The sequence below is a fragment of the Hakea prostrata genome, chromosome 5 (genome assembly GCF_041222555.1).
Source record: "Hakea prostrata isolate BN-2017 chromosome 5, UWA_Hpros_2, whole genome shotgun sequence".
Classification (NCBI taxonomy): Eukaryota; Viridiplantae; Streptophyta; class Magnoliopsida; order Proteales; family Proteaceae; genus Hakea; species Hakea prostrata.
In genome coordinates this window covers 44,843,423-44,869,443 of record NC_142604.1, presented here as the reverse complement: position 1 = coordinate 44,869,443, position 26,021 = coordinate 44,843,423, and the positions used below count along the sequence as shown (strand labels likewise).

Here is a 26,021-nt window from a genome sequence, read left to right as displayed (position 1 = left end):
TTTGCAAAAACAAACCCTCATTACCCGATTCCCAAATCCCCATTTCTTTCATCTTCTTCTTCAATGGTTCTTTGATTCTAGATCTCTATTTTTCAAACCCAACTTGAAAATGGTTCTGAACTACGCCGTGTGGTATTCATCTTCAACTAAACCCAAAATGTTGGTGATTTGATTTTTTTCTTTTTCTTTTCTTGAGCTACATTAGCTTCCATCTTCAAACCCTAGTTGGAGATTACATAGTATCAAATAGGGATTTGAATAACCATTGAAGAAGAGGAAGAAGAAAGAAATAGGGATTTGGGAATTGGGTAATGAGGGTATGTTTTTGCAAATTAATAAACTTTAACCCCTTAAAATGTAAACAAAAAAATTAAGGGCAAATTGGTCATATAAGTGATAGTTTGTCCTTAAATTGACTTTTCTATAGTACAGGGAGGCAAATGCAAAGTCTCAACTTTTTTGGACTAAAAATGACATAGAATAGACCTCAAGGGGTTCAGATGAAAATCACCCATTGACGACCCAAGGATTAACATAGTCATGGCCAGCTCCCCTCTAATGGTGGCTCGGCCTCGTATCAGGATATTGACGACCACGCTGATAATCACCACCATGATCATAATCCTGAGTGGCATGATCAAAATGACTCTCCGCAGTGTATCTGGGTGGGGGCTGCTGTGTCTCTGGTAGTGGAACATGTATACGCTCTCCAATGCCTCCACCACCACCACCATCATCATCTCCACCAGTCTGACTAGGCGAGAGTGTGTCATCGGGATTGTTGTCCTGTGGCTCCTCCGTGCCTGGTGCCATCATCCAATCCTCATCAACAGTGCTCAACAGTGGCAGCTGCCTCTGCATGTGCCTGACCCTCTTTAGTGGCCATATACTCACCCACATTAACCCCTGCAACTTGAGCTAGTTCTGGGTCAGGCCTCCCTCCAGGTTGGTCCAATACCGGCTCACCCCCGTCCAACATCCACCGAGTGAGGGGATCTTGGTCATCTTCGCAACATCAAATATATCATCGAGATTGATGTATTGCCTTTCATTCTGAGCCTGCTCCTTGGCATATTGCAGCCTCAACCTCATATTATAGTGAATAAATACGAGGTCATTTATACGCTGGCTTCCCAACCGGTTCCTCCTCTGGGAGTGGATCATGCTGAATGTACTCCAATTACTCTCACATCCAGAGGCAGAGCAAGTCTGAGACAGGATCCTGATTGCCAATCTTCGCAAGTTTGATGAACTATTGCCATAGAGATACCACCATTCAGCTACATTATCACAAAAACATTAAGTTAGAAACTCAAAAGTCAAAAGACTCAAAACATTTATGCATCTAAGCCCTAAGGATCTAACTATATAAGTATCTAACATGGATCCATGGTTTCTCCGCCCCGTACAAACTGACCAGCTCCACTAAAAGACCCAAATGCATCTCTAAACAATTTGATCTGCAATAATACAATCATTAGTATTGATTGGTTATCTAAATTATTTAAACAATTAATACAACTCACTAATCGTTTGAAATTCCCAATGTCTCACCTCATTGTGGCAAAATGATTGGACCATCTCATCCGGCTCCAACTTCGTTATCACCAGTATCGGGGCATCCAATAGGTTTGTGTCCAACCCTAAATGTTGACTATATTGATACTTAGGGTTTAGAAAATATGCTTGCATAATTAAAAAAGCTTAAAATTAGTACCAACTACCAAAGTACCAATACCTACAATGCTACAAGCCCACAAGTCTACAAGACTACAAGTCTACAACTACAAATCAACGACCCAGAATATTTACTTACCGGCCCTATGAAGAGGATGCATCGGATGAGTCGTCCATCGTGCATCGACAATATCTAAGAAAGCCCGATGTCCTCTAGGGTTTGCTGCCTTTATAGCATCCTTCATACGCTCAAGGGATGCATACAAATGGGGTATAGTGGGTCCCCTCAAGGAAGAGTCCACCATACGCAAGACCTTTACTATAGGATCTATGGTCTGCAACACTACAGTAACACATCTCCAGAAATCATCAGATGATATTGTGTACTGTGCGGCGCGCCCATTGATCGTGCTGAATTATCACAAACTCATTAAGTCAATAGACAATAAATATCATACAAGATAATCATAAACTCATAATATAAATATAATAATTTATAAGATGAAATAGTAGATAGTTATCTTACTTGGATCCAGCCCAATCAAACCACTCCCGCGATGCAAACATGGATCCGAGGCCCGACTTCTTATCTTGCATCGTTGCTCAAGGCGACGAAATTTGTCGCAAATCTTGTCGGACCAGGTCGCACCAACTCACCTCCACATGATCTCCGCATCATTACCAAAGCAACGTTATGATTGTAGATGAAGTTGGTTACCTGTCTTGCACTCTCAATGGTGTTGTGGACAATGCTGATTTTTCTAATGTCCTTCAAAGATTAGGTCAATTGAATGTGCAGCACAAGGTGTCCACATAAGGTTATAATCGGTGAAGCCATCAACACTTCACCGGCCTTCTTATAGTTGGAGCCATTGTCGGTGACAATTTGCACCACATTTTTCCTACCAACCCGGTCGATCACATCCTGCAGGAGACCCATGATATATCTCGTGGTCTTTCGTATGACCCGAGTAGCATCCACTCGATTTCAAGAAGACAGCTTCTCCAATCACAAGATACCATGAAGTTGATGATGGACTTTCTCGTCGGGCCGGTCCATCCATCGACATGATGGTGCATCCATAAGTATCCCAAAAGGGTTTCATACTATCAATATACTCCTGCAGCCTCTTGCTTCTCCTCTTGAAGGAGGGTGGTCATCAACTCGTAGGGTTGGGACCACTATATCCGTGGCCTCGCCGCCGCAATAGTATCAATCATATTCGTATAGTATGGACCCTGTCTTTGTGTTTGTTGGGATGTGATTGTAATAAATCCACTTTGACATTGCTTTCTTTACCTTCTTTGCCATACCTTTCCATGCATCGGATATCTTGGGCTGCTTGGCCCCTTTTCTCCCCGAATGTATTAGGATCTTGCTCCATGGTCGGGTCCGGACGGCGTGGATAATCGGATGGTTGCCGTGGTAGTGGCACCGAACGGTCCGAACCGATGTATGAGGGGCCCGCCGACTCGTGATCCGCCAAACATGCCAAATACACCACCCCTCCCCCCGAATCGGAAGGTCTAGCCCCCGTAGGCCTAGATGGACCAGCTCCCGTAGCTCTAGCTCCGGCCATATCCCGCTCCCGATGGTGCAATCGTCCGCTCTTTGCTATGGCCCGCCGCATATCCCTCTCCTCCCGATCTCTCGTCCACATCAACAGGATCAACATCCCTATCATCATCCGAATCATCCACATATGATGACGGCTCGCGCACCGCATCATCTAGTGCTCGTTGACTTTCCTCCGATCATCTTTCTTCTTCCCCTTTTGTTTTTGTAAATCCCTGAGTAACTTGATTACATCCGGATGGGCCTCTTTGCATTTAGTCACATCCTTTGAACTCCCAAAGTGATGTGACCCTTGAACCTACCGATGCCACCTGAGTATATTCTTTTGTGACAAAAATTACACTCAGTTTTATTTTTGTCTCCATCAATAGCCATACAATATTGCCATGCTGGGTCAGTCCTCCCTCCTACTACTGATCTCTCAGGTTGTCCCCGACCCCTGTCCTTGACCCCGTCCCTCGTCCCCTGTCCTCGTCCACCACCGGGAAGACCCAATTCCCCTCTGACTCCCACCAGCAGACATGATGACTGTTGCATTCAAATAACATTAACAAATAACAACATCATTATAATTGTTTATACATATATAAACAATCATATATGAAATTATGAATATTGCATGTATGATATAATTATAAAAATAGCTGCCCATATCAAAACCGGCGATGAAGCCACATGGGCAACACAACCAACAAGTTGAAAAATACTTATATAATTATTCCATAATTTTCAAAACATTTCCCCCCATTTTCCCCTAGTTTTTGCATTTTTCATAATTATTGATATTTTTATTAATATCAGGATATTTTTTGAAAAATAAAATTACTTATTTTTGGGTCAAAAAATATTTCGACTCCGTGAGTCCGTAGATCGGCTCACGGAGTTCCACATATGTTTTTTCTATCATCATACAACCACTGTATCACTTAAAAAGTAATCATACAAGATAATCAAAATATCATTTTTTACCCACAAAAATAAAAAAATAAAATACTTTGCGGAAAAAAATTCCGACTCCGTGAAATCGTAGATCGGCACATGGTATTCAACATATATTAATTTCAAAATCACCCAACATCATATAGCATGCATTTTGTGAAAAATTACTTGGATAAGAATGGTTACCTATTTGACGTAAAAACTCTCAGATCTGTGCGAAACAACTCATCGATCGATCAAACAACGTGATATCCGGCAACAAGGAAGCAAGATGTAACCGGAGATGTCGAAGATCGGACGAAAATATAGTGAAAAGTGCGAAAAATGAGAGAGAGAAGCTCTGGAGAAGAGAGAGAAGAGAGAGAAATTAAAAAAATTCGAACGAAATTCGCCCGAATTTCGCCCTTTTATCGCGAGAAGTCGGCGATTTATCGGCCGACTTCTCGCGATGTTGGTGTCGCTAGGGGGTGTCGTATCGCCCCCCAGCGACATGGAGACATATCGCCCTGTGTCGGCGATATGTCGCCGACATATTGTACCGTGGCCCTCACAAATAAAAAGGTAATGATGTAATCAAGTAGTCAAAAACTTGTATTCAATCTATATTCATGCCCATTTAGAAGAATCTATATAAGAAAATAATTATCCGATTATCATCCGAATCCGACAGAATCCGTCCGAAAACCGATAGGATATTATCCAAATCCGTCCGAATATAATAGAATGTGGATATGGATATACCATTATCCGATCTGAATCCGGTCCGTTTACACCCCTAATTGTTGACTCTGCCGAGGTAGGGTTTTCTTTCTACCCTAACGGCTTTCTTTTGGGAAGATGACGTAACGAGAGTAGAACTGGTATTCTATGAAAATGTCAAAATGGGGGTAAAAGTGGCATTTTCATGAGCAAGGACAATTACAAGGAATGACAAATTTCTAACACAAAACTCAGAAACCTAAAAGCGGGAGAGGACATAAATTTTTGAAAACCGTAGTTGAGAGTTCAGACTTGAGAGAGGGGGGAGAAGAAACCGTAATTGGCAGTCTTGACAGTCGAAAGAGTAAGAGAGAGAGAGAGAGAGAGAGAGAGAGAGAGATGCGTGAGTCGCCGGAAAATGGAACCTCTGGAATACGGGAGTGTGCTTGCAGTGGCAGCTGATGAACATTGAAGAGAGAACTATGGTGAAGAGTTTTTGGCCAAAGAGACAGAGAGAGGATTCAAGTAAAGAGGGAAGAGTGACCGAGTGATCGAGGAATCGAAGAAAAGAGAGAAAACCAAGCCCTGAGCGCCTGAAAGTGTACATTTTTTTTTATATTAATTCTGAAAAAGCGTGAGTTGACCCCATTTTTATTCGTAAAATTCAGAGCAGGCGAATAACTCGAAGAAGTATTGGCGAATTTGTAAACTATGACGGGAGATTTTAAACCAGTAGGAGCTTTCACCATTACTCCCCACAAGGTCTCTATCTGTATTCTCATTCAAATTTACGCACCACCAGCTCAAGCCTCAGTTCCATTTCCCTTCTCCTCTGTATCTCAGCACAATCGCCTTGGCTTGTTCTTGTTGGCATTGACGAAGGTTTTTTCCCTACCTCTTAAGGCTGTCTGTCTATGTTTTATTTATTTATTTATTTTTTTACAATTTTTGCGAGTTTCATTTATGGAGTTTTATTTACATTTAGAAATGCATGTAGCAACATTGTGTAATTTAATCTTTGTAATTTCAGAGATTTTCATATACTTCTGTTCTTCATGGTGCTTGCATTTGTGTGTTAGGGTTATTGCAATGTATGTTCTGTTTTCCCAAATGAGGAATTTATTGGGTTGTTCCTACTTATTCAGTAGTTAGCAATGTATGTTCTGTATTCCTAAATTAGGACTTTGTTGGGTTATTCCTATGTGCATGGTGATTCTGCATTCATGTTTACAGTTTTTAACAAGAATTGTATGTAACTAACATTGTTTGATGTATTCCTCCAAAATTTGGATCTTATCCACTTTATGTTCCACTTGCTGCCACCTTTGGATTGTGGCTTATTTTAATTCGGAAATTCTCAATGAATGTATAGTTTTCCTAAATGAAGAACTTTTTGTTATTCCTATTCCTGTGGGTCTAAACCGATCATGTTACTGCTCCCTCTACCCCCAATGACTGACTTGTTTGAACAAACCTCACATCTTAAGTATCCTTTACAAATGTCAAACACCATTTCTAGCATTATCCTTATCCCTAATCATTTGAGTTGTATCATGTATGTTAGAAGGAAACAATTATGACAGGGGAATGTAAATGTGTGGTTGACTAAATATTGAGCATTATGAGCAATCCAACAAAACCTCTTACTGTGGTTTCAAAATGAATAAATATTTTGAGATAGTGGAAAACCTCAGAAAGGAATCTATGTTTGTGGGGGTGTCCAGGCGGATGGCTTATTTTACCAACAAATATTGGTAAACATTGTTTAGACTTTACTGTAATCTGTTGAATTTTAGAATGTGTGACTGAGGCTATGTGTTATCTATTTTACCTGACCTGACTGTAATGGCTGCAGTGAAGCTAACCACTCTTTAATGTTGAGTTGTTTACAACATTGTTAGTAGGCTCAGCAACTCGTCAGTTGCAGATATTACATTTCCATGGATCCATATTATTTAGGAAAATACAGCTAAGTATTTTTAATATAATAACCTTCCAATCCTGGTGAACCTTGGTGAAATAGAACATGAATGAGTTTATGGGAGATATAACTCTTTGAGTGGTTACTGGTAATGAGCTTTTCCTTATCTGTTCTCTGTCCGAGAGTGATGTAGTGGGCTTAGCTTGGTTGGACTGATATGATTCACTTTGGAAACCCCCAAGCCAACGGTTGGTCATAAACCATTTTCTGGTGGCCAGGGCTGATAGTTTAGTTATTTAGGATGAAATATTATTTACTTTATTTTTGGTAGATATGTAAGAGCTTCTTAGTAGTTTCTTTTTCTTGAATATGGGTTATTATGGTTTATTTTCCAATTTGTAGTTGTTTCCATTTTCGCTAGTTTTCAAATTTTATGCCTATTGCCTATTTATTTCATTTTAACCAAAGAGGACTCAATTATGGAAGTTGATCATTGAAGAATTTAGTGAAGAGGCTCTAGAGTGGGTGTGTGAATGAATTTTTCCACCCTCCTCTCCTTCCTAATTTTGTATGTATTTCTCTGTGCCCCACATAGCAGATCTGCCGTACGTCTGCACCAGAGAGTCAGTCGTATGATTTTGTTAGATTATGACCCATGATTCTTTGACACATATACTTTATCAGAAGTTTAAGAAAGAAGATGGTTGATATCTGGCCTACCATATGTTGTTTGTTCTATAAGATTTTGTTTGATGTTTCAGTTACATCAGTACATTCATTCGTTTAAGACATTCCAGATTTATGCTTCATATTGGTACTCCTGGATTTGTATAAGATTTTGACTACCATTGGTTCTGTGACAACAACAACAACAACAAGTCTTGTCCCAACCAAATGGGGTTGGTTACAAGGATTCTTGCCTTCCAATCAACTTTGTTTAAGGCCGTACTAGATATAAGGCCTATAGTATGCATATCCTTTCTCACCACTTCTCATAAGGTCATCTTAGGTCTGCCCCTAGCTCTTCTAATTCCATCAATTTGGATTAAATCACTTCTCTGTATAGGGACATTTAGGGGCCTTTGTTGAACGAGACCATGCCACCTCCAACGACTTTTTCAAAGCTTATCACCTATCGGAGCTACTCCTCGACCATCTTGAATATCATCATTTCTTATCTTATCATTCCTAGTTTTGCCACTCGTCCTCATTTTGACTACCATAGGTTGTTCATTTTTTATTGAGACTTTAAATATTGTACATTGAGCTGTGTTAGTAATTCCAGATTTATGCTTTATAACGAAACTCCTCAACTTCTATTCGGTGCAAGACTTACTTTTTGGTGTATCCATGGTCGACATAAAAACCCGAAAGTAACATTAGCACTTGCATTAATTTTACAATTTTGCTGTTCTATACAGTATAGTAGATGTTTTTGATAACTCCAAGTTGCAATAATCATTCCCATGTGTCAATTATAAGTTTATAACTATGAAAGAGAGAAGAGAAAGGAGAAAAGAAGAGAGGAGAGAGAGCACGATTTATCTTGGAGCTTCACTCAGGATTCGTGAAAACTCCAGTCCCAACAGCTTTATTTATATGGAAAAATACATTGAATCAGATTAAAACAAGGACTAGAGGTCCCAATTGACGTAGACAACGGCCTACAGCCACACTGAAAATTAGCGCCTGGTGTTAGAGTAGAAGGGTAAAGCAGCACCAATTGCTGATAGGCTGGAATTCCCTTTTTATGCGTTGACTCCAGCACCATGTATTTAATTTTTTTGATTTTAGAATTTGACTCTTCTTGGTTTTAGAACTTGGCTTTGGTTGGACTGCAATTTTAATGGCTAATGGGGGTGAATAGGACTGATTAATGAATCTCCATGTTCATATCTGGTCTTTGTCCATTTGTTTTTGTTTCTAGTTTCTGCCTTTCATCCCTGTGGTTAAAGTGAGAAGTGGGCACTTTGACATGATTTAACCAAATGATTCAAAAATCACACTTGCAGAGTCATGGTTTTGTTCAATTTAAAATTTTGATACTTAATGTATACATCTCTAATATTTAATATTAAATTTTATTTTGTACTTTTGTAGTCTTGTGATGATGTGATGGAGCCAACATTAGATGAGCTTACAAATCAATTGAGAGAAGTTGGTGGCTTGCTGAATCATTGGTTAAGTGATCATTTAACTCGACGGCTATCATCTCTAGTTTCCCCTGATGACTTGTTTAATCTTTTCATCAGTCTTCGAAGTGAGTTAACCATTGTCATTGTTCTTTTTCATCATGTTGTTTTTACTACTTTGCTACATTCCACCCCCCCCCCCCCCCCCCCCCAAAAAAAAAAACCAAAGGAAAAAAGAAGAAGCTTCGTTCAATCTTTACCATGCTCTCCTTAAGTAATTGATACTAAGTGCAATGTTGGATTTCATCAGGTATCCTTGGAGGTCCTGAAACAAGTGCTTTGGAAGATGACCAAATCATCTTGGATCCAAACAGTCACTTGGGAACGTTTCTACGTCGTTGCATACTTGCCTTCAATCTGTTATCGTTTGAGGTATTTGCACACTTGCCTTCAATCTGATATTGTTTGAGGTATTTTAGGTTTTTGTGTGTTCTTAACAGGTACTAGGATGCTGTTGTTTACTGCCAGTGAGTGAGAGTAACAGTTCCAGCTCTCACTCCACATGCCTACTGCTAAGAACATATGGTGACACATTAGCTGTTTGGTGTATTTTAGCCTCATACTTAATTGCATGCTTATTTGTGAAATTTTTGTGGCAATTTTTTAATTTGTATCTTCAATTAATATAATAAAAATTTCAAGTAGAAAATTTGAGGTAACTAAATCAGGTCAGAGACTTAACCCCCCCTCCCCCCCAAAGCCAACCCCGACAAGGAAAAAGATGTTGATTCACCTACCTTTGTTGACATACAATTGTGCGAGAGTATTTAATAATTGCTATGAGGTGACCAACCAGATCTCTATGCTCCTTTATGGAAAAAATGGAACCAAATAATGTCTGGAACGGATGAAATGAGTTGAAATTATCAATATGCAGTATTTTTATTTTATTTTATGTGGAAATGATAACATTTTGTTGAAACGACATGAAATTCTTTCTTATTGGTTGGGTTTTGTTATTTGTCTCTATCATCTGGCTCCTCTATTGTATAGAACCTTGAAACAACATAATTTTTGCACGACTTGATAGAAATTTCAAATGTTGTAAATGGAACCCTGTCAATAGCTTTAGTATGTTTCAATCCACGTAGTCCACCTGTTTTGCCATCATTGTTCTCCTCAAGGGCTTATGCCAGTCTGGGTGTGGATGATCCAAAGTGCACATGATCTACTACCAACAACGGAAAGCATTTAGATCGCTTCCAGATGGATACTGCTTTTAGTGAGTCCAGGGTATGGAGTGAAATGTGTTACAAATGGTATTGTTACTCCTAGCATTTGGCAATGAAACCTTCACCAAAGTGTTTGATGATTGTGAAGTGGTGCTAGTTCCATAGGTGGAATGGAGATCTTCCAAGTTATGTAAACACCATCAATCCTTGTGGGTTTTATCATTGAACTCCAGAAACAACCATAAAATTGTGATGAAAGAAACTGGACTACAGTTTCTCAGTTGGGGATGTGAAGCATCATAGAGTTATCTTGTGCTGAATACATGCTTCCCGCTAAACTAGTAAGCCTAAATGAACCAATGCATCTTGGGAGTGCTGAACTGTAGACTCAAGTAATAAATCAAATTCCAGTAGGCATTTCAGAAATTATCAGCCCCCTAGACCCCAAATCCATTATCCCAGAGTTGTCATTTCACGGGTGCTGTGCGAGACAGCATGCTTGATTTAGTACCGCCAAGGGGAAATCAAGAGTACCAACAACAAATTTGTCCTTTCTTTCCTTCCTTTTGGCGTAATTGGTTAATGGTTAATGATTACTAATTTGTTTGTTAAGGGTTGTTTCGGTACAATTTCTGTTTGAATTTCAGGGGTGATTCTTTCTTGAGAACTGTGTGGTTTGATTTTAACCTTGTTCTGGTGACATGGAAATCAAGTAGGATATAACTTGTGAAATAGCTGAGGAGCTATTTCAGAACTTTTATTTCATCTGATTTCACTCCGCTCTTTACTACACAAATGGTTAATTTGATGGCTACAAGTAGTAATTTCATGTCCAGAAAGGAATACTACCTTTCTTATTCTCCTACTCAACCAAGGGTCGGAAACTTGTCTCAAAATGCCATCTAGAACAGGTCTTGTTTGTTGGTTTTGAAGCTCTAAGGAAAGTTTTTTTAGGATCTAATATTCACAGTTAAAAGAAAAAAGCACCTAGTCTGGTGTTTTAAGTTTGCATACTTGGTTTGTAGTATGTATTGATACCTGAAATTGCCTATTCTGTACTTTGAGTGCTACAAGACATAATCATGCAATACATATAGGACACGTAATTCTAAGAAATAGTTAAAGGTTTAATGATTTTCACTACAAACCACTAGATATGGTGAAGTGTTCAATCTATTTTCAGAACCTACCAAATGGATTTTTCTATTCTTGAAATATCTTTTGCTTTCTCAGCAATATGTATGCACTTCAGTAATTGTAGCTCTATTAAGCTATAGTGAAAACACGATTTTTGTTTTTCTTCTAGACGAATATGATATTGAGATATATTCCCATAATGAGATTGGTTTATAGGACCACTTTTGGATTAAGCCTTTTATTAGTTAATCCTGGTAAGGCATCCAGCCAGTATATCTTTTTGAACAGATGGGAGACCTAAAGACTCCTCTCCTTCCCCTTTTTTTTTTTTTTTTCCCTTTCAAAATTTTACATAGAGTAACTCTAAATTAAGAATGAATTAAACAATAAATGAAGTGAAGTACTTTGCTAAAAAGAAGAATGAAATGAGTTGTATCAATATCTGGATTCTTTTGCTTATAGAGGACAATACACAACCAAAACAGTTTCAAGTTTTTTGACTAAAAATTTCTTTGTTGACTATTTCATGAGATCAATTTGATATTGAAATAAAAATTATACTAAATCTGGCCTAAAATGGTGGAGTTTTAGTTAAAGACTTGAAGTTTTTGAATATTCTAAGTCAAGAAATTTATTAACATTTGGTAGAAAATTCAAAATGTGCTTTGGATGGTCCACTTAGCTAGGTTCTCACATATGTCTTAGCTAGTTTTTTCTATGTGCATAGGTAATGGGGTGATTCCATTGTTTGGATGGATAGTCTATGGGTTGGATTAGCCACTTATCAATTTTCAGAGCCCAAATTTAAGCATATTCCTTTCTTTGTATGGTTTTTCCCTTCTATTTCCACTAGAAGAATTGGCCTTTTTTCAAAGGATCAACTTTGTCTTGGCTTTTGAAAGGCCTTACATTTCACATGGTCAATTCCATTGGATTTTGAAAGGCCTTGCATTTCATGTGGTCAATTCCATTAGGAATGAAACTTGACTTCAAATCATGCGCATGGCCCTATGCCCTACCTGCATACAAATTTTATCTGCACACTCTCAGATATGATGCCGGCACAGGGAGGACATTCTACATGGTTCAGGAGACTACCCTCTTTTACCGTAGCCGATTATAAAATTTTGCTGCATGACCACTTTTTCTGTTTTCGTTAACCAGATATTGGCATTGCAAAACTGAATTAAGAAATTATATTACTTCAACAGATATATGAGCACTGATATCTTTCTTATTATTTGACGCCATCAAATTGTTGACATTTGCTTCATTTTTTAAAACATTCTAATCTTTCGGAGAACCTAATTGTTTTTTGATGTTTATGCAGGCAATCTGCCACCTTTTGACCAATGTAGGGATTTACTGTAAGGAGGTTGCCTCATCTTGTCGACCTTATGAGTTGCCCAATGAAGATGATTCTAATAATGAATTGGACGAGTTGTTGGATTATGAGGATATGGATCTTGAGACCTTTGTTTTTCGTAAAGTTGCTGAAGAAGCTGAAGCTAGGAAAAGAGCTAGAGATAGTGCTACATTTCATCTTCATGCACCAAAGTCACTTTTTGGGTTGGTGGAAGGTATGCTTTTTGAATGAACTATTGAACCCCTCACAACCCCACCACACCCTCGTCACTCCCTCCCAAAAACAACTATTAATACCTCACTTTCTATTTTATCTCATTTTTCTATTTTGAGTTAACCAAAGACATTCAAGATGTGGTCCCCTGGTGTATGCTTTTTGCGGATGATATTGTGTTGATTGATGAGACCCAAGTGGGGATTAATACCAAATTAGAATCATGGAGATTAGCTTTGGAATCAAAAGGCTTTAAACTTAGTAGATCGAAGACAGAATATTTAGTTTGTAACTTTAGTCATGATCGGGTAGATAATGAGGTGGTGATACTTGACGATAAAGAAATTCCTCAGAGTGATTGTTTTAGGTACCTAGGTTCAATCATAAGTAAACGAGGTGATTTAGAAGATGAGGTTTCCCAAAGAATTAAAATAGGGTGGATGAAGTGGAGAGGTGCGTCCGGGGTCTTATGTGATCGGCGTATTCTACTAAAGCTTAAAGGAAAATTTTATAGGACCGTTGTTCGACCAGCTATGATGTACGGTGCAGAGTGTTGGGCTGTTAAAAAGAATCATATAGATAAACTCAGTGTAGCAGAAATGAGGATGCTAAGATGGATGAGCGGCAAAACTAGGATGGATAAGATAAGAAACGATCATATTAGAGTTGGTCTGGGAGTTGCTCCTATAAGTGATAAGCTTAGAGAAAGTCGTTTGAGGTGGCACGGCCACGTTCAACGGAGACCTATAAATGCTCCTGTACGGAGAAGTGATATAATCTATATTGAAGGAACTAAAAGAGTTAGGGGTAGACCTAAGATAACCTTAGGAGAAGTGGTGAGAAAGGATATGTATAGTTTAGGCCTTGTATCTAGCATGACCTCGAACAGAACTAATTGGAGGGCAAGAATCCATGTAGCCGACCCCATGTAGTTGGGACAAGGCTTATTGTTGTTGTTGTTGTTTCTATTTTGAGTACTTTCTAATTTTCTTATTGCTTGGTTGACAAGTAATTTTTGTAGAATATTTTTTTAGTGGATTTGGGAGATTCATTGCAATATGTAATTTTCCTTTTCTTCTGTGAATTTGTATAGGAAAGTTCTCCTAAACTAAGATTTGATTGTATACTATATATAAAGTACTAGGGGAGAGCATCAACACATAGGTGTAAGTTCTCTTGCTTGTTCTTCTCTTCTTCTTCAGTCTTCTTCTTCTTTTTGAATTTCCTTTCAGTCCCTAAGCTAATTACAGGTATTGAAATCCTAACATGATATCTTATTTTGCATGGTGAATCCCTCTTTGTGGTCACATGTTAACCATTTTATTTGGTGGACCCCTATTACATCAGATTGTAAATCCATTTTTTTTGAAGATTGGCATTTGTGAGGCCACTATTTTTATCTTGATAGGTGCATTGGTAATTATTGGAAAATGGTCGTATACTCGCAGTGCTATTTTTGGTTATTATTTTGTCTTGTCCATGTGTAGTGCTACACGTGAGGGGGAGGTTGGAGACTTGTTTTATATCTACTCAAGATTTGTTGAAGTGTACTATTTGTGAAGATTTTTATCTCCTAAGATGGTGTTCTACAATAACACCTAGCTACTTGGTTCGTTTTACCTGTGTACTTGGTTCGTAGTAATCTGTGTTGCCTTTTATCTACCTACTTGGTCCGTAGTAGCTTATACTACAATTTACTACCTATTTTGTCCAAAGTAACCCATATTGCCTTTTATCTACCTATTTGGTCTATGGTAACCTATACTACCTTATACCTACCTACCTGGTCTGCAATAACTCATATTGCCATTTATCTACCTATTTGGTCCAAAGTAGCTCATACTGTCTTTTGTCTATCATATGGCCTATAGTTACCATACTACCTTTTACCAACCATATTTTTACCTACTATTTGCCTTCTTGCAAAGAGCTTATATTCGATTTGGACTGCCCATTTTATCTTCTTGTGTGGAGATTCCCCTTGCTACTGCATTTTTTGATAGTGTCCTTGATGTTATCGTAGTTGCTATACTTTTTGATATGTTTCATCTTCACCACCGTCTAATGTCTTGTTCTTGGGTGATTTGTTCGACATAAAGATTGTTTAGTTAAGTTGTTGATTATCTACTGGGTAAAGTTCTTTTAGTGTCTATCGACGTTTGTTATTGCTACATATGCTTAAGTCTAATGAAGTTTTTTTTTTTTTTTTTAGTATGTTTTTGTTATTCCAAGCTGGAGTGATGTAAAAAAAAAACAGAACTGTGGGATTTGGGGAAGAAGAAGAAGATTTGCAGGAAAGAAACTAGGTATTTTTTGAGAAAAAAGAGAGTAGATCTTTGTAGAGGAGAGCAAGAGGAATTTTTCTAGTGGGAAATAAGGGTGAAAGGAGGAGAGAGAGCTTACCTGGAGAGAGGGGGAAGAACTAGTAGAGGGGGAAGAACTAGTACCGCTTGGAGGGAGCAGCGTGAGCTTCTTTTCTAATTCTTTTTTTTTCATTCATTGATTGCCAAAAACGAATTTCATACAAGGTTTAAATAAAAAATTGATCTCTCACAACCCTACATGTTTAATTCCCAAAATAACCCCAACTTAAGTTGTAAATATAACCCAAACCCAAAATAATTCAAAATTGGGTCAAAATAGACTCTAGGCCTAGCCCATAAAGACTCAAACATGAAATTAAAATATTTCAATAGTAAACTACTACCCAACCCTCTAAGACTAAAGAAAATAACATAACAAACTGCCTATGAGCAGTGTTTCTCATCGAACCATAGGATCTTAGCAATCCGATAACCTCTGAACTCATCATCCATCCACATAGATGCTGTCGTGGGATGATCTCTACGTCGGCGTCGCCGGTAAACTCGGAACTGCTCACTGATGTCCTCATCATGGAGCTTTTGATATGTATAGTCTAGCTTGAGAGGGAGTGTTAATTTTTCACTTTCTATTTTAGCTTAAGTTTCTATTTTGGTTACTTTTTAATTTTTTTATTGCTTGGTTGACAACATAGTTGTCAAGGCGTCACCTCGGCGTTTGGGCTCCTTCGGAGCGCCTCAAATTGGCGTCGCCTTATTTTTAGGCAATAAGGTGCCCGCTTTTTATTTTTTTATTTTTTTTAAATCACGAGAAAGATGCCTAATCGAAGGCATATATTGAAATACTTATTAGATTCCGATTGTAAAGTATCTATTGTTTGAACCTATATGCATATGTATAATGACACTACATGTGATCAAATGTTAAAATAAAAATAAAAACAAACAAAATCGAAAGAGAATAAGTTCTTGACTCAAGTCTCACACTCTCACTCTCACTCTAATCCCTAATCTCTTTCTCTCTTCCTCTCTTCCTCTCTTCCATTCCCGCGACGACACTAAGGCAAGCAGTGGCCAGCGACAAACAACTTTTTCTCTTCCTTTCTTCTCGCGACTTTTTATTTAGGACCTATTATGTGTGGTTTGTAGTATGTTGAATGACTTGAGGTAGTCTGATATTAGTTTTTTTTATTATATAAGATATGATAGATTTAGAGTGAATGAGATGTACATTAAAAATTTCACCTAAATGCCTCAAAAGCGCCTCGGAGGGCGCTTCGTCGACTCATCGACTCATCGCACCAATTAGCCTAAACCGCCTTGCATCGCCTCGTCGCCGTGACAACTATGGTTGACAAGTAATCTCCTTAGGATAGTTTCTTTTTTAGTAGATTTGGGAGATTCCATGCAATATGCAATTTTTTTTGGGGTAGTTTTCATATGGACCCCCTGAGGTTTGGTCTATGTCATTTTTAGTCCAAAAAAATTGATACTTTGCATATGCCTCCCCTGTGCTATAGAGAAAATCAATTTTAGGACAAATTATCGTTTCTATGACCAATTTGCCCTTATTCTTTTTTTTTGGGCAAAATTCATTTGGACCCCCTGAAGTTTGGTTTATGTCATTTTTAGTCCAAAAAAGCTGAAACTTTGCATTAGCCTCCCCTATACTAAAGAAAATGTCAAGTAATAATTTGTCCTTAAATTGACCTTAGCTATAGTACAGGGGAGGCAAATGCAAAGTCTTAGCTTTTTTGGACTAAAAATGACATAAACCAAACCTCAGGGGGTGCAAATGAAATTTGCCCAAAAAAAAAAAATAAGGGCAAATTGGTCATGGAAATGATAATTTGTCCTTAAATTGACTTTTTCTATAGTACAGGGGAGGCATATGTAAAGTCTCAATTTTTTTGGACTAAAAATGACATAGACCAAAGCTCAGGGGGTCCATATGAAAATTACCCTTTTTTTTTTGTACGACTGAGTATAGGAAAGTTTTCCTAAACTGATTTAATTGTATACTATAAACAAAGTATTAGGGAAGAGCATCAACACATATGTGTGAGCTCTCTCCCTTCTCTTCTTCTTTACTCTTCTTCTGTTCTTTTTGTTCTTTGTGAATTTCCTTTCTTTCCCTAGGCGAATTATAGGTACTGAAATCCTAACAACTAGAAGGAGGAAAAAAGATAAAAATATTTAGAGGCCTAACCACTCTGACATTTTTAAATTACATTCTTTGTCCCCTGCTTTTAGATTGGTTTCAAGTTTCACATATCTTCTCTTTGTCCTTAAACTAATATATCCTTAAAAGTAACCCAGGGACCTCTTTTGAATTTTCCCTTTTTACCCCATAAGCCCCATAACCAAAATTTTAAGAATCCCTTTGTTGGACCCATTCAAGTTGGTTTTGGCAAGATTTTAGCTTTTTGGCTCTCATTCAGTTGAGGTTAAAAACTTAAAATAAAAAATCCAATAGATTGAGAGGTTAAACCCATTTTTCTAGGGATTTCCAACTTCCAATAATTCTGTTTGAAAACCTATGACTTTTGGTTGAAATGAGGTTGACAATTCTGAGATCGGTTTGTGGAACGTGATCTAACTACAAGGGGCATGGTAGCATTTTGGCCAATTTGACCGAAACAATTATTTCTTATATTTGACCCCTCTTTGTTTGTCCTTTTCAGAAACAATCCAGATTATTTGATATTTCAGTATTTCAGCAGAAACCTGTGGTGAAACTTTCTACCACTATCTGTTCTTAATTGTTCTATTAGTTATGATTTTTGTTCTCCTCTTTAACGTTGAATGATTTAATTTTGGGTTAATATGTAGGTGCATTGTTACTGCCTGGTGTTAGATTCCGGTTGTTATCTCCTTGTTTCTTCTTGTTTTTGCTTTACCCTTATGTCCATTTTGCTTTCTTAGTAAGATTTTCTGTTACTGATGAACCACAAACCCCTTCTTCTCACCAAAAGTGAGGGGCTACTTTGAACTTTTATAGTAATTGTTGAATACTTCATTCGCTTGGTTTTTTGCAGATGTCCAGGTTTCCTCTGGTGCTAAGTTTAAGCGCATTAATGATGGTAGGCAAGGGAGGGAGTTTGCATGCCCTTCAGATGATGCATCAAGAGGTGATGATCAAAATGGTGGCCTGTTTTTACGTACTAACTGGCAGGTACAGGGATACTTAAGAGAGAAGGCAGATCTAATAGAGAGGTAACTAATAGGTTTCTAACTCACTGAAACAGAAAGATTGTATCGTGGCCATTCGTGGGCCTCTTGACTCTGTTTATTTACTGTTTGACAGGCATGGTAGTTCATTTCCACTAAATTCATTTGAATCTGTTTTAAAGCAGCTTCAGAAACTGGCTCCAGAGTTTCATCGTGTAAGATTTAAAGCTTGTCTAATGGATACAATTGTATTATGCACCCTCTTTGTTGAAAATGTAAATAGTGCTCTTTGATCATGATATTTATATGTATCTTTTATTATGCAGGTCCATTACTTACGATACTTGAATAACCGGTACCATGATGATTACCCCGCCGCTTTGCATAACCTTCACTGCTATTTTGATTACAGGTAAGGTATGCGGTTGACTGATTCTCTAATGTGCCAAACTAGTGAAACTAATGACTTGATGTAAATAAAAAAATTGCCAAAATACTATTGGAGGTTCTTCCTCACCCCCTGCATCAATCCAACGTTTTCTTTGGGACTTACTATGTGCTCCTTTTTTACTTTAAATTTATTATGAGACTCATTTAAAGCCATGATACTATAGAAGCAATCCCAGAGTCTAAATCTAGGTGTCTCGTCTCAGACCCTGTTTCGAAGTTTATCATGTCTCTATTAGTTTTGCACCTCAACAGGGAAAATACATCATTCTACTCTGCCTCTTAATATGCGCCTAATTCTTTTAGACTGGTCAAACTCAATCATATTGAGAAAACATGAGTAAACCAACTATCTCACCAGTTTAGGGTTGATAAGATGTCCCATGCCATTACATGGCTTGTGCACGTTATATAGCTCAACATCCATCTCCCCTAAATCAAACATTTCAGATTTAATGGATGATCCAACATCCGTGCCACAACCATATCATCCACCACCCCCAAAACAGGAATGCTTGCACCAAGTGTCTCAAATTTAATGGATAATTCATGCTGTTACATGGCTTGTGTTGTGCTACAACCTACCATCCTCCTCACCCAAAACACCAATGCCTCACTTACATCTACCTTAAGCGAAGTGCCTCAATTTCAGTGGACGGTCCATTCCGTTACATGGCTTATGTCTTTGCGTAACCCTATCATCTAGCTCACTCAAGACACCAATACTTTACATGCATCTACCCTAAGCTAAGTGTTTAAACTCAATGGATGTTCTATGTCGTTACATGGCTTGTGCCGTTACATATATCCACTTTTCATCCAAGAGCCCAATGCTTTACATCAAACGCTTACAACAATGCAATTATGACCATGGCATGCATTGATGAAATATATACAACCAATTTCCAATGACATGCTCCTTATACAAATCCATAAAAGATAATCAATGTATGACATATATTAAGCAACGTAAATCAATGTGTTTCGAAATTTAAACTAATTATACGATGATTATCAAATCAATAGGAACGTAACTTGAAATCCAATCAGATAAAACATTAATTGAGCTGTAGAAAACATTATCTGAGTAATTAATTTGTATATGATGTGTCAATCCAATATAAAGTAAGATCGGTTGTACACTAAAAGCATTTTGATTATAGATAATATTGTACCTTTAAAGGTGATATAGAGAATGATGTTTCTCAAAGAATTAAAATAGAGTGGATGAAGTGAAGAGGTGCGTTTGGGGTCTTGTATGATCAATGTATTCCTCGAAAGCTCAAAGGAATATTCTATAGGAGCGTCGTTCGACCAGCTATGATGTATGGTGTAGAGTGTTGGGCTGTTAAGAGACATCATATTGATAGACTCAATGTAGTAGAAATGAGGATGTTAAGATGGATGAGTGGCAAAACTAGGAATGATAAGATAAGGAATGATGATATTAGAGATAGATTGAGAGTAGCTCCAATAAGTGATAAGCTACGAGAAAGTCGTTTAAGGTGGCACAATCATTTCAATGGAAGCCTATAAATGTCCCTGTACGGAGAAGTGATATATTCCAGATTGAAGAAATTAGAAGAGCTAGCGGCAGACCTAAGATAACCAACCTAAAGAGAAGTGGTGAGAAAGGATATGCATAGCTTAGGCCTTGTATATAGTAGGCCTCAAATAGAGCTGATTGGAAGGCAAGAATCCATGTAGCCACCCCATTTAGTTGGGACAAGGCTTCTTGTTGTTGCTGTTGTTCTTGATTCTTAATTCTCTCAATATCCATGCATCAACTTCCTTTTTTCGTCTCTTATTTGAATCTCCTTCTATTTTGGTCTGATTCTTCTTCTCAATCTCAATACCTCCACTCCTTCTTGTCTTAATTCTCACAAACTCCATGCATGGACTTCCCCTATTTGTCTCTTCTCAATATTGTAATTCTTATTATTCTAATTTCTAGTTAATTGTGAGGAACTTCCTTCTTTGTTTCATAACATGGTTTCCAGATTAGATGTAGAGAGTGAGGTCAAAATAATGTTATAAACGTAGTATACTTCTCTAATGCATCTAATGGTCATCGAACCTTGGACCTTATTTCTAACTAGGGTGACGGTTAACCATCCAGTTACTCATCGGCTTATGTATTAGATTTGACAGAATAAAATCTTGACAACTTTATTCTCCCTATATTGGTTCATACATAAAATATCAATGAGTATATAACAATGTGAAATGTCTAAGGTACGCTTGTACTTTCATCACCGCTGTTACATTCCTCCTCCCTTATAAAAATTTTGTCCTCAAAATTTTGATCATAGAAGGGTTAAAAAAAATAGAGAGCTCACATAGTGGTTCAAAATATAGAAGATCCAAAACACCCTTGTACTTTGAGCAAAGGTGTTAATTAGTTTATGGTTTAGTTATTTATATGGTGAGCCTTTGGTCTGATGGGGATTTCCTTGTAATAGACAATTTTAATGGGCCTAAAATATTGGTAACTGCTGTTAATTCTATATATGAGTCTACAGGTCTAAGTCCCTAGATATGAAATTGATTTGATAAACTTCCTTTTCCAGCAACGACTTTGAAGTCTGTGATGTTTCTTTTGAGTTAATCCCAGGTTCAGTTTGAGTGATTCTCTAGGGAATTTTTGGACAGTTTTGAAACCAGAATTTATGTTTTATTATCTATCTTATTCTTTCAAAAACATGCACTAATCTATTGGTTGTCAGACACCTCTGGTATCTTGCAAATTTTGTGTTTATGTTTTTCAAAATATTTCTCAATCTGCTGTCCTGTTTTGGATTGAATGGGGAGACGTAAGTTCTTGCTGCTATATTTTCTGAAGATCTTATTTTGATTCTGATGGACTCTGGTCTAAAATTTCTGTTTAAGTTCTGTTGTTTTCCTAGTAGCTTTAGGACTTCTTATGTCTCTTTCTGTATGATAATTATTCCAAATCCTGCAGCAGGCATATTCCTGTATGACAATAGACCACTTGACCTGATTTCGTGTCTATTCAGAGTTACAGAGTCTTTAAATTCTGACTCTGTACTCTGTTCTTGTTAAGTACAGGTCTCTTGTTGGATTCTGGTGGGGATTAGTCTACACTACTTTGCTTTGTACTAACCAAAACTATTCGTACTACCATGAACACCCTATGTCTCACTTACTTACTAAAGCAGTGGATAATGGATATTTGCAAAAAGTGAATAACGGAAGATAAACCTTAACGATGGAGCTGTATCATATTTTCTTTAAACAATTGAAGGTGGCTAGATCTTGGCATTACATGTATATATGTCTCTCAACTTCACTGATGACATTAAAGTGACAAGAATACCCTTGTTAACTTACCAAATCAATTTATGTTCATTGCTTTCAATCTTCTTTTGCTGCCTCACATGATCTATAAGTTCTTAAAATTAGTTTCGCCATGTGGACCTCCACATTGACATTGGGGTCCTTTTAATATGTCCCCTTCGAAGAATCCTTTCTGTCCCGTTCTTCTCGAAGGATTCGTTCCTATCGAGCGGCCGCTTATTGAGAATTAGTTATATCTAGAATGCCTAAGCGACTTAATTAGAAGAGTTCTGATTATGCCTAAGTCACTATTCGTCAAAGCTAGTCATCACAGGGTTCATTTGGCTGACTGAGAGATGATCCCAGTGACGGGATATTTTTTGCTATCCATTTCCCATGGTCAAGACGTGTAACATAACAAAGATCAGTTATTTTAGTGGAAAACATCTTGAAACAATGCTGATAATAGTTTCCAGCTATGAGAAAGAAACAGCCCGCTTTCCTTCCCCCTCCCCCCCCAGCCTGCAATTGATATGAGATGAAGTTTCTAACAAAACTGTTTTTGCATTGAAGTGCAGGGGCAGAAGGGATCGATACAACTCCATCTCCTTCTTTTAGGAGTTTTGGAAACTATGAAACTGCTCTATTTTGTTTGGGTCTGATGCATTGTCATTTTGGGCATCCTAAGCAATCATTGGAGGTATTATGTTGACGAATTGTGCCTTGAAATAAGTTAATATGGTTTTCATTTTGCTTTCCTTGACTCAATCTTCTCAATACTACCAACTTCTCAGGTCCTAACTGAAGCTGTGAGAGCCTCTCAACAGGTAATGCTGTTAATTTATGTTTTCAAATCTTTGTTCTCACCAGCAAGTAGCAATGTGGTGTTTCAATTTATTCTTCAACCAAGATGAACCCAAAGCCCCAAACATAGTGGTTTTAATTGGAGTTATTATGTGAAGTTTCTGTTTTTACTGTCTTTTTCTGGTAGGCTTATCAAGATTGTCCACTGTATTACACATGAGGATGGCTATCTTTGACCATTGGTATCAAGGCATCCGCCAAGGCGTGCCTAGGCAGTTTTTGACCCCTAGGCGCTGAGGTGCTTCATTGACATGCAGAGTTTTGACCACTTCATCGCCTAGACGGGTTATCGGTTTATCCGATGTATTGCCGCCAAGGCGCAGTTACTTTTTTGAAATTTTGTCTAGATTTGTTTATCTTGGGATTTATTTAAAACATCAAATTTTATTCTACAGAACGATGTATGAATATACAGTTATTTATTTCGGATTTGGGAATCATTGGATGTAGAATTATTCAGAATAATGTGTTTAATTAATTTATTGGTTCAAAATAAAGCGGACAAATTAAAATTCAGATTTGGATTTGAAAACGATTTGTCTACTTAGAAAAAGTTGGGTAAGCAACAAGCCAACAATTGTTTATATTGTACACCACATCATGCATTTTTTTCCTCCATACGACGAAAAAGGATTTCCCCTCAATTTATAAGAGAGCTTTTTAAATTTTGTGATATAAAGGGTTCTTTAATGTACTTGAGTCCTATTGTAAATTTGTATTATGATGAGATGAACTTATGTCTGTCTTTTTATAATAATCTTTCATAATTATGATTCTTTGTTATTGTTTAGCTTATAGTAAAACTTTGCAAGTTTTTAGTATTCCATTCTTGCCACATAAAGTAGTTGTATTATGTACTAAAACAATTGGGTCGATGTATTGCCGCCTTGGTGCTGCTTTATCACCAAGGCGCTTAAGCACTTCCCAATCGCTTCGGTTGCCTTGTCGCCTTGATAACCATGGCTTTGACCAATAGACTGTTAGTATAGACTTAATGTTCATGGTTTCAAGATTCAAGTACTAGAAATTTTAGGAATAGAAGTTAGAAGAAATCAATGAGAAATGTTAATCAAACTACCGGTGATGCAGATCTGACGACCTACTGATGTCAGAAGAAATTCAAAGGAGGCCACCGTTAGACCTAACTTGTTGCTGATTTAGTGCTTTCATATTTGGTTTTATTTTAGGCTTGTCTTTTGTGTGTTTTATTAAACCTGAACCTATTTTGCTTAAATTCGAAGTGCTATTTAATTTATTTGGTTAGCTTTATTTTACATGGTTCCACATCTTTGAAGCAAATCTTAGTTTCCTAGGATTTTGAAAAGGGATATGTATTTATTCTTAAAAAATATCATATCTCAAACTAGTTTCTTGGATTTCGACCTTGTTTAATGGTTTTGACCATAGAACAAAATTCGGTTGAAACTTGCGAAATTTTCCCATTTTGGGAACCTCGAAACAAAAAACAAAGGACCGAAAAAGAATCCCAAGTTTCAATTGAAACAGTCGAAATTTCATCAAAACCTAGTTCAACCCAACTGGACCAGCTGGTTCATGAGAAAAAAAAAATCCAAAATTTCGTGAGAACTTGGGAAATTTTGTGGAAACCTAGGAAATTTCGTGAAAATCTGGAAAATTTGGGGGAAACTTGGGAAACCTGGGATTTTATGGAAACCTGTGATTTTTTCCTTCAAGTTTCGTAGCTTTCCTAATTTTTAATTTTTTTTGTTTCTTTGATGTTTCCCCAAATACCACGACAAATACCCCCTCCATCAGGACTTCTTTATCCAAATTGAGTATTCCCTTAGACTGGTTATCATAGGCATGTTGATGACCAAACTTATAAAGTTACAATTGTCGATTACATTGACAAGCATAGGTATAAAATGTCATTGGATGTCTATGTTTGTTGGTTGGAGAGGAGGATGTTACAGGCATAGTAATATTCAGCTCACAGGATGGATCCATCGAAGCACTCCTTTTGGCACTGAGTTGTACTTTCCTTTTATTGTCAATTACTTTGTATTTGATGTTTTGAAGTTATAAATTATATATTGAATGTTATGTATTTAAGTAGTTAAGTTTATAGTGTACTTATTAAACAATTCTACATTGATGTTATGTACATTAAATGATATCTACATTGATTTTTTTAGCAAAATCCAGTCAATGTGTTCTTTATACTCTAATTAGCTTAAATGCAGAGTAAGTTTCCTCAAAATTTCCCAATTTCCCACCACCTAGGTTTCCCATTTTCACTTGGTCGAAACTTGAGTTTCCCTTGAAATTTTTTTCTATGGTTTTGACTATTATTTTGCAAGTTTTGACCTATTAACCTATTTGAGGTTCACTGACCCCCTTTGAAACTTGTGGATACATGTCTGAAAAGTTGGATAGGCACCCCCACAAACACTTATTTTTGCGTACATGATTTAAGTAAATATGTCTTGTACTCTATATGAAAAAAAATCTTTTTGTCATAAAAGCAAATTAACATTTAGTCACACTTTTGATTTTTAGCAATATTCTTCCATACTAAGATTTATGAAAATTTTAGACTTGATAAAATCCCTAGCATTAGAAATTTGCATATTTCACATATAATTGAATGTAGTTTTGGTTCCTTGAACCGGGGGTTGGCATAGGAAAAATACTAGGTTTTGACATAGTTTTGACAACTCAAGCATATTAGTTGTTTCTCAATGGGTCAAAGCCATTGCTGGCTCTGAGATCTTTCATGCTTGTGGAGGCCTTTTATGCAAAAATTCTTCCACAGTGAAGACTGTCTTATTAGAGAAACGTATTTGTGTTCAATCCAATTGATAACTTCAAGTTAGAAGCCAGGTGGATCTTCTTTTGCTATCATCCTTCTTCTGCTACTAATTTACTGGTTTGAGATTCCTAGCCTCAAACAATAACCATGATTAAGTAAATCTTATTATTAATTTTATGCAACTAGAATCCTAGACTCTAGACTTTCATAAATAAGTCCCTCTCCCACCATCCCCCCCCCCCCCCCCCAAAAAAAA

At 37.3% G+C, this 26,021-nt stretch overlaps 1 protein-coding gene across 1 annotated transcript in view; it reads left to right on the top strand.

Annotated features, from left to right (window-relative positions):
- The first annotated feature begins 5,160 nt into the window (after nucleotides 1–5,160).
- LOC149016079 (anaphase-promoting complex subunit) overlaps nucleotides 5,161–26,021 on the top strand; it is a 42,564-nt gene continuing 21,703 nt past the window's right edge. The window contains exons 1-9 of the mRNA XM_089157209.1: nucleotides 5,161–5,773; nucleotides 8,913–9,072; nucleotides 9,255–9,376; nucleotides 12,644–12,893; nucleotides 18,252–18,429; nucleotides 18,521–18,599; nucleotides 18,711–18,796; nucleotides 22,702–22,828; nucleotides 22,923–22,955. Of these exons, the coding sequence (XP_089013335.1) occupies nucleotides 5,603–5,773; nucleotides 8,913–9,072; nucleotides 9,255–9,376; nucleotides 12,644–12,893; nucleotides 18,252–18,429; nucleotides 18,521–18,599; nucleotides 18,711–18,796; nucleotides 22,702–22,828; nucleotides 22,923–22,955 (1,206 nt within the window). The 5' untranslated portion in view covers nucleotides 5,161–5,602. The remainder of the gene's footprint in view (nucleotides 5,774–8,912; nucleotides 9,073–9,254; nucleotides 9,377–12,643; nucleotides 12,894–18,251; nucleotides 18,430–18,520; nucleotides 18,600–18,710; nucleotides 18,797–22,701; nucleotides 22,829–22,922; nucleotides 22,956–26,021) is intronic.